The sequence below is a fragment of the Lycorma delicatula genome, chromosome 1 (genome assembly GCF_047948215.1).
Source record: "Lycorma delicatula isolate Av1 chromosome 1, ASM4794821v1, whole genome shotgun sequence".
Taxonomy (NCBI): Eukaryota; Metazoa; Arthropoda; class Insecta; order Hemiptera; family Fulgoridae; genus Lycorma; species Lycorma delicatula.
In genome coordinates, this window is record NC_134455.1 from 396,466,014 (window position 1) to 396,476,095 (window position 10,082).

The 10,082-nt window shown below is 27.4% G+C and overlaps 1 protein-coding gene across 1 annotated transcript in view; it reads left to right on the forward strand.

The window, feature by feature from the left end:
• The window catches only part of LOC142317382 (methyl farnesoate epoxidase-like), an 87,392-nt gene extending 78,411 nt beyond the window's left edge, over window positions 1–8,981 (forward strand). The window contains exons 3-5 of the mRNA XM_075353896.1: window positions 3,202–3,319; window positions 6,571–6,712; window positions 8,660–8,981. Coding sequence (XP_075210011.1) covers window positions 3,202–3,319; window positions 6,571–6,712; window positions 8,660–8,841 — 442 coding nt within the window. The 3' untranslated portion in view covers window positions 8,842–8,981. The remainder of the gene's footprint in view (window positions 1–3,201; window positions 3,320–6,570; window positions 6,713–8,659) is intronic.
• Window positions 8,982–10,082: the final 1,101 nt, after the last annotated feature.

Consider the following 10,082-nt stretch of genomic DNA (forward strand, 5'->3'; position numbering starts at 1 on the left):
TTGTAACCAGAATTTGTGGTATCCTTGTTCAAACATTGATTTCAGCTTCTCATTTGTGAATAATTCAATAAGTCCCTCTAGTATTAATATGGATTCATCTGAGTTTGTGGATCTACTTGCAAAAGGATTTAGCATCCAATTGGAGATAACCAAGTGAAGAATGTCTTAAAATTTCTGGCTGAAGTCAGAATGAAGACCGTTAAGTTTTGATAATAAGTAAGCAAATCTTCATCTTGTTTTTTGCAATTTTGAAAAATTTGGAAACTGAAAGCATTCTCCTCTCCCCTAGTTTTGTTTGTATAGAAAATGTTTTACAACAAACGCAGATATTATACCTTTAGTTTTAATTAAATTTAATTGATGACTTTATAGCTTCAAATTGGTTTTGTTAAATCTGGCAAATAAGGCAGTCATATAAGCTATGTAATTTTTCAAATTAATTAAATTGAGCTATATATGTAATTTTCAGGAATTCCAACAATGAATCAAAAAGTGTATAAAATCTATCCAAACATGCACTTTTAGATAACCAGCAAACTTTTGTGGTAAGTAGTAAGTAAAAGAAGACTGTAATCTTCATTATTTTCCAAACAAAGTTGAGTAAATAATCTCTCATTTAAGGCATTCCTTTTGATTTTATTAACTGCTCTAATGACATAATCTGGTGAACCATGCAAGCGTTCACTAAGATTTTTGGCTAAACATTTTTTTTTGACTAAATGTTGTTGATAAATGGCATAATGTACAGATAATACATTTGGTATAAATTGTTTTAAGTATGCCAGAAAGCCTTGATCTTGTCCTACCATTGTCAGAGCACTGTCACTAGCAAAGGAGAGGATATTACTCAAGGGTATAGCTTTTACATAGAATAAGTTGTTGAATTCATTAAATATTGTTTCACCTTTCATATCAAGTTTCCAAATATTTGGCGGATAACAATTCTTTGGAAATTTTTTCTTCTTTCACAAATCTCACATAAGCTAAAAGTAAAGTTTCATTTCCTGGCAAAGTTGACTTGTAAAGCTGTATAGGGAATTCAGTTATTAGACTTATATAAAGAAATTTTTACACACTGAGCCATTTCATCAATCCTTCTTTGTACTATATTATTACTCAGTGGAATTCTTTTTAAAACATCAAAAGCTGGTTTATACAGCACAGTGCATATTACCTCATTTACAGCTGGTAGAATAAGTTCTTCACCGATGGTGTGCGGCTTTCTGGACTTTGCAATCAGTAAAGAAATGTTACAAAAAGCACGCAGTCCATCGTCATCTCACTCAGATGTTGTCGCAATGATTGTGTTTTCAAATATTTTTCTTTTACTGTTTCAAAGAAAATTAAATTTTTTTTTGTCGCTATAGACTTTTGTCTAATGTTCCTTATGCTTAAAAGGTTTCATTGATTTGTTTGATAATGTTTTATCGCATAGAAGGCACATAGGTAAAGTACTATTTTCTGATAATGGAATACAGCCATATTTTAAATATTCAATACTATATTGTCTGCATTTTTTCTTCGGCTCACTTATACTCTTATCTGTAAAAGAAGGACACAAATTTAAGATACAAGAAAATAAAAGAAATTATTTCTTCGCAAAAAATCACTATTTATTAATTTTTTGTTTTATTTTGAAAATGAGATTCTATTTGTGTTCAAACCTGCAAAGATATATAGATAGATGGCTGTGGTCGGCTCGACTCCCACCACGCAATATTTGTCATTACTGTTATTTTATGTACCTATCTATAATATTTTACTCAGGACATAAAAATTGCTACCAATTTATTTTAACTTTTATAATAATGAAAATGGGTTACAATTATTTTACTTTATATTAAACCTTTCACGAACCCCCTGATGTTGTCCACACACCCCCACATTAATTTTAATTTGCCACAGACCCCCTCAGCAGTCAAAGGACCCCAAGGGATCCATAGGAACCGGTTTGGGAATCTACGGTTTATGCAAACATGTTTTAATGAGTCTGTATTACTCACTTCATAATGTAATTATAATAATTAATTATTGACAATATGTTCACAGGACTCTCAGTTAGCTAGCCATTTGTGGTAGCCAACTCCCAATCCACTAACAACAGTAATAGATTAATAAAATGTTTATTATCAGTAACTTTTAGAAAATTTATTTATAGAATTTCCTTCTAAACAACTTTTTAAATTTGAAATGTAGATTTTCTCATCTTGTTTATTTCTGGCTGCTTACAATAATGCAAAGTTCAATAAAAAATTATATATGATAGGAAGTATGTTCTTGTCTATGTTAATCAATAAACTAATGAAATTATTCAGCATTATTGAAAACCATAAGTGTAGCCTTTAAATTTCATTACATATGTAATTCAAGTTTCATTGAGTTTTTCAACTGAAATATCTGCAATGACATGTCCAAGATTATCCAGCATCCTTTTGTAAATCTCAAACACAAGTTCATTTTCTTTAAAAAAGTAAGCATTATTAGTTAAAATTTAACATACAGACTAACACTTTTAATTTGTATATTTTTTAATAATGATTTTACACATATGTATATTTCTTGAAAGTTTTACTTTTGGTGAATATTATCTCTTTCTATATTAATATAGAATTATCAGTTAGTTTAGTATGTTTTTATTACATATACATATTTGTAATTTATTTTTATTTTTTTTATTCTCTATATTTTTTTTGCATTTCTCTAGAACCCTGTTTCAAATTCAATAAAATATTTTATTTTTAGCAGGATTTTGATTCACTTACTATCGTGTAATTTGATAGTTTCGGGGTTCAACTCTCAGAAATGTTGTTCACCCTAAAGATCACTATTTCTTTCCATTTTGAGGTTGGACAAAAGAAAATTCAAATTGGGTTTTCAGTCTGTTATAAAGCAGAATAATTTTAAAATAAAAAAATTTAAGTCACCTTATTTACATCAAAACAATATATTAAAAACCAAAGTGATCCCAGGATAAGATTAAACTGCCTCACAACATTATCACATTTTTGCTATTGTTTCATTAGTTTTATATAACATATTAAATTGTAGCTAAAAAATAAAAATAAACTATTTTAGACAATTTTCTTGTTAACAGGAACACATAATTTTCTACAGTGTTTTAAGACTTTTTTTAATAATATGTACGTAAATAATCTGTAATTTATAATAGTATTATATTAAATTTGTATTATTCTGTTAAAGATTAAGTTACATTGAAGCTATAATAATGGAAGTTCAAAGAATTTGTAACATTGCACCTATAACTGCTGCACATCGAGCAAAATCTGACACTAAAGTATCTGGATATATTATTCCAAAGGTAATGAAAATATGTTATTTTTTTCTTTTATATTCATTGTCTACAGATTTTTCATGCTTCTACAAGAAGGACCTGACAAAAACAAGTTGAATAAGAATTATTACACTTAAATTTTTGAACAATTTTTGTCTCAGACTTCCTTTTAAAATCACATTATAAGGAGTATTTTAGATAAAATTAAAAAAAAATTTCTCAGCAATAAATTTTGTAGCTTAGGTATTTTAACAGTGAAATTTTTTAATATATTTTGCACATTAATGTAAAACACACTATTTATTTGTATGCATTTATACAGAATGTATCACAAAATTCTCCTAGAACTATTCTATTCTTGAAAATAATGGAAAAGTTCATATAAATATATGTCCTAAAATGCTTTGCTAGTGAAAAATTTAGCTCAGGTTTCAGCTACCCTGGTGAAATTAGGTTGTACTGAAATTTTTAGGACATTAATTAATGGGTAGAATTAATGATTTTTCATGGTTTTTGATCTGAATAGGTCCCAGAACCGTATCTGCAGTAGCTCTTGATAAATCTGGGGTCAAGACCAAAAATTAGGGTAAAAAACCTTGATTTTTATGTTTGATGTACAATAACTTTATTAAATGGATGATAAACATATAAAACTTTTAAACAAAACTACTAGAGAATTTAATTCTAAAATAGTTCATTGTTTTGGGAGGACTTTCATGGTTTTAAGTATAATATTCTATTATTTCAAAAATTCAAACTTTAAAGAAATGAGAAAATGTACTATAAATAAAATATACTATAATAAATAAAATGTACTATAAATAAAAAAAAAAACTATTTTATCTTTCCTTAAAATATGGTAGGCCTACAAAAAATGCTTCCTCTATGAAAACAAACCATTAGAAAAAATAGAAAGGTCAGACACTTTTGTGTCTTGATAACAATAAGAAAAGGAGCAGAATAGAAAGAATATTTTTTTTAAAAATGTTTAGAAACAAAACAGTGTGACTGTTACAACGTGTGAAGTAAGATCCTTGGAACCCGTTTAATATTTTACTCATAAGTTAACTAAATTTTCATGTAAAAGTACTTTGAATGTCTTCAGATCTAACAGACAGACAATATGACTTTTTGTTTCCATTTTAAATAGTTGGAACAACTTATAATAGGACTAAGTTAACAATAAATATTTATTTTTAAAAAAATTACAGTTGAATTGAGAACTTTCTCCTTTATTGAAATCAATTGAAACAGCAATTATTCATTCTGCCATACAGTTTAATAAATTAAAATAAACTTTATACGGCATTGATTGATATAGTCATTAGACACTAATATAATAATATACCTTAATTCCTACTTTTCAGTTTCCAGAATTCTATTTCCTAATACATTGTAGATATTGCAGAAGACTTATCAGTTTCTACGTGGGGTACAGTCTTTAATAATACTCAGGACCAAATTTCTTATTTAGAAACTCATGTGTTTTTTATTTTGTTTTTACTCATACATTATACTGTTATGTAAACTATTGTTCATTTACAGTTATTACTATTATTTTTAAATCATATTAAAATTATGATTCTATGTTTAATTTTGAATATTTTTTCATTAAAAGTAACTGCGGTATTAAATAACTCCAATTTTTGAAATGCTTTAAATATTGGAGTATTCTTTTTTATTAACTGCTGAGTGTGAATCTGAATGTTATGCACTCTATACATGCAATATTTCTTGTTACATTTATATATGAGTATCTCTCTATAATAATTATTATTATTTGTGTTTTAAAAAAAAATAAATTCATTTTTATAGAACTCTATGGGCATTTTTGGAAATATATGGTTTCTTAGGAAATTAATACAAATTACTATATATATTTTATATCAAATGATTGATATTTCTGTTCTATGCTAATCTTCTCACCTGAACATATTTACTACATTGTACATCAGTACTGTTTTATAAAATACAATGTCTTGATGTATGACTCATCAACCTAATTCATCTTCCTCATAAGATTCTCAGACAAATTTTTCTCTTCTCTTATTCATTTTGAATTTATCGACAAAAGTTCATTTGAACTTTATCAACTCAGATGATTTCCAGCATCTTCCTATATATCATACTTCAAAGACTTCTTTCTATTCTTGGTCATTAATAGTTTTCCTCTTGTCAATATTTCAATACCATAATACTCCACAGATGTTTTATAAAATTTCTTTGTAATGCTTTAATTTTTGTTTGCTAATAAAAATGTCTGTTCTCCTTGGAAGCTTACCTAAGGTTCTGCCAATCTGCTTTTAATGCCTTCCTTACTTTAACCTTTAAAATTTTACTACAAAAAAAAATAAAATTCTGTAACTTCTAATATATTATTTAATTCATCATTATACTTCTTTCCATACATGTATATAATTTTTGTTTAATATTGTTTATTTATTTTCAAATTAAATTTCTTTCTCAGAAATAATCAGTCGCATTCAAGATTTTTTTTAATTCGTTTTTGGTTGCACAAAAAAGAAAACAATATAATGAAATATAACAAGTTTATTTTACCTCCTTGAAGATAAAATTGTGCAAACCAAAAATCAAGATCCTGCACTGTCTTTTGAATATACAAATTGAAAAAACAAAAGGATTGTCTTACCTTTTAAATTAGGCTTGCATTTTTTGCCCTCCAATTTCAAAGTGTAAGTTAATAAATTGTAAATAATGTTTCATTTTAGTTTATTTTGTTAGCCTAAATAGTTTATTTCGTTTTACAATCATGGCTTCTCCAGACCTACAAATGCCATATAAACCTTAGTCTTCTTATGCTTGCCTTTCAAGATTAATCCAAGAGCGAAATGGCCTCCCTTGTACCCTTGCCCTTTCTGAAAACCAACCGCTCTTCATCTGCTACTTTTAACATTTTATCATCATCTGTAATCTAACTATGTATTTTTGTATGTGTTATTACACAGTAATCTGTGCTTCTTACATTAATTATTCCTGCTTTTACTAGTTATCAATAATTACCTTTTTTTAATGTGAGAACACTTTTCCTGTCACATAAATTACATTTACAAATATATACAAACTAATCTGTACAGTTTTATTTAGTCCTACTTTTGAATAATGAATTTTTTTGCTGCTTCATCTTATTTATTCACACTATGTTTTATGTGATTTGTGCTTCAGGGTGTATTTTACTTAGCAATGATTTGGCACTATATGTTATGCTTAAAAGCAAAATTAACCAAGTTTACTTCTGTATTTTCTTTCCTTTTTTTTAGGATACAACAGTTTTAGCTAGCATCTATAGTGTTCATATGGATAATGAACACTGGGGTGATCCAGAAAATTTTCGTCCAGAAAGATTTATTAACAATGAAGGAAAAATTATTCAAGATGAGTGGTTTATACCGTTCTCTTTAGGTAATGTATTACCTAAACAACAAAACAACAACAAAAAGATAATATTCTAATCATTAAATTAACTTATGGACATGACATGACATATTTTACAATTTAAACATTAGATACTGGTATTTTTTAAGAATATTATATTTTAAGTTTAGGGGTTTAAGTTTTACAATCTTTTGAGGGGAAAAAATAAGTAAAATCAACTTAAAAAACCAAACTGAAGCCAGCCCAAATTAGAGGTCTGTAAGTTGTAGGGCATATTTGTTTTTAATTTGGTGTCAACTACAAAATGTCAAAATTTAAACAGTTAAAAAAGTACTTATTACTTTTTAGTTTTAGTGTTTTTAAGTTGATTTTATATTTTAGGAATTTTGATTTATTTAATATTTTTCAATTTGTACTAAAATTTATATAAGCCTACAAAAAAAGGGGATAGAAGATTAAAGAGGAATAAGAGGCCTGATGAAAAAGTAATGTCTGGAATAAACATAAAAGATAAGAATTTACATCTTGATAAAAGAAGAAATACCTAGAAGTGGCCAGAAGTTGTCTTTTTCACTCAGCAGTAACTGAATGTGAGCTGACACTCTAGAATGTATACAGTTTTTTGAAAACAAAAAAAAACCTTAAGTTTTTACCTTAAGTTTATACACATACATTCATATAAAATACAAAGTGACAAATATTTTTCTTTTTATTTCTAATATTATGTTGTAATCTGTTTAACTAGTGAACAGTAAGCAACCTCATCATGGCCCAATGAGATGAGGATGATCTGTGTGATATGTAATTGAGGTGTATATTTTCATACTCAGATTGACCATTTCTGATACATATGGTTAACTGAACCCCAACCTCGGCCTTTCATCCAGAGGTCCCAGGTTCAAATCCTGGTCAGGGATGGCATTTTCACATGCTACAAAAATTGTCATTCATCACATCCTCTGAAGTAATACCTAACTGTAGTCCTGGAGGTTAAAATAAAATCCACTTAAGTACACTGGTATCCACTATCTAGTATTCAAATCCATATAAAAGCAACTAACTTTTACTAGGATTTGAACCTCAGAACCTTAACTTCAAAAATCTGTTAAGAACTGATTTGTGAAGACTAATCGGTCTTCACAAAGACTAATCTTTGTGAAGATTAGTAAAGTTTGCTTAGTAATTGCTTAGTTGCTTTAAAGTTAATTACTAAGCAACTCTGGTGGGATATGATTTTCTTTTTCTTTTTTTTTTTTTGACTAAAGGTTTAAATCTCTTTAAATATATTTTCATCAATTCAGGGAAATTGATGAAATTTTCTTTAAGTTTCATAAAAATACTTGAAAATATCAGTAATATCAGGCTTTATATCAATAAGGCTTAAATACTATCAGACTTTAAATACAATGCTGCAGCAATACAATATTAAGGTAGCAGTCTGACAAAAAAATTTTTTATGGAACGACAAACTAAAAAAAATCATCAAAATTATTACATTTGGCTTGAACTCATAAAAAGAAAAAAAACATGGGTTAAATTGAGGACCTCTTTTTGACTTCTTTGATGAAGAATTGATGACTTCTTTTTTGAAGAATTCTAGAAAATATATTTAAAAATGTTCCCTCCTGAGCAGAAACATATACGTAGTACATAGATTCCCAACAGAAAGTGAAACGTTAATTTGATGTGTTAGTTTACATAACCTACTTTTTTCATCGAGACACTTGTAAATTATATGAGGTATATGCAGTAATATTTGGATTTTTTTTAAACAATGATTTTCATTATGCAGTCAGTCTCTGAGTAGAACAAAATGAACAATCACAATCATTTCCATTTTATGGCCAGTATGCTGTTACCAGCGTAAGCCAGGCTTACTCTGGAAAGCCTTAGTGGGATACTTTTTCTTCCCGGAAATGAGTATACATTTGTCATATTATTTTTTTAAATTAATAATCAATTGAACTGTTTCAGGTAAAAGGCGATGTTTGGGAGAGACTTTAGCAAGAGGAAGTTTGTTTTTATTTTTTAGCACTATTTTACACAATTTTATTATTTCATCACCACCTGCTGAACCTCTTCCCTCACTCGAACAAATTGATGGAGCAACACTTTGTCCTTTACCATTTTATGCCGTTTTTACACCACGATTTTAATTAAATTTTAGCTTCTCTTTTTAAAATAATGCAACGAAATGTTAAAGTATTTACGAGTATTAATGTTTATAATTTTATGAGAATAATCTAATAATAAAATAATTACAATTTAACTTTATGGCATGTTAATATTTTTTGTTTGCTATATTAAAACATATTATCAACATATTTATATTAACATATTTTTTGGAATATCTCTTAATTTTAATTTGTTGAGTTTGTAAAGCAATTCAGCCTTTGATAAAATCTTTTCAAGAACTGAACTGATAAATAGACAATTAGAATTTGTAACAAGATAAAAATTATTTTTTATGTACATGTTTCTACGTAAAATACAGGACAAAAACATTACCTGAAGTACGTGTTGACTGTTGAATGAATTGTTTTTTGTTAATTAACAGCAAAAGCTGCCTAAGCAAGTGTAAAACATGCAGAAAGTATTTCTAACTGTTTTATTTAATTTTTTAAGTCAAATTTACCCATCATTTTCATGTTCTGGAAGGAAAATAATTCATTGTTAAGTGAAAATTTAGTTAACACATCTGTGGTTTTTCATCATTTTTATAATTATAAATGATTATAATGATTTTTATAATATTTGATTGATTAATTTACCCCCTAATTTTGGGAAGGGTTCTTTTTTGAAGTAACTTTAAGTTATCTTGATTTTATTTATTTTTATTACAAAAAGACGTTAAAAAACTATTATTTTTACATTAAAAATAAAATACAATAATCTCCTCAATATAGTTTTTTATAGACCTCAATATTATTGTACAAAATACAATGAGATTTTAACTGTCAGAAGAAGTAATTTGTACGTACAATAATAAATAAAATTTTTACAGGACTTTTATTAACCGATGAAGATTTATGGGTCGAACAAAGACGATTTGTTCTTAGACATTTAAGAGAATTTGGTTATGGACGTAGAACCATGTCCGGTATTGTTGAAGAAGAAGTGATAGAGATGGTCACATTATTTAAAAAAAAAGTTGAAAAAGGAAATGGTAAAATAGTTATGGAAATGGATGAAGCATTTGGAATATTTGTAATCAATACGTTATGGAAAATGCTTGCCGGTCTTCGATACGATCTGGAAGATAAAAAAATGAAAAACTTACAATGTCTTTTAGATGACTTATTTAAAAGTATTACCATGGTTGGTGCCCTTTTTAGCCAATTTCCAGTACTTATGACTATCGCACCGGAAATCTCAGGTTATAAAAAATTTGTCAGCA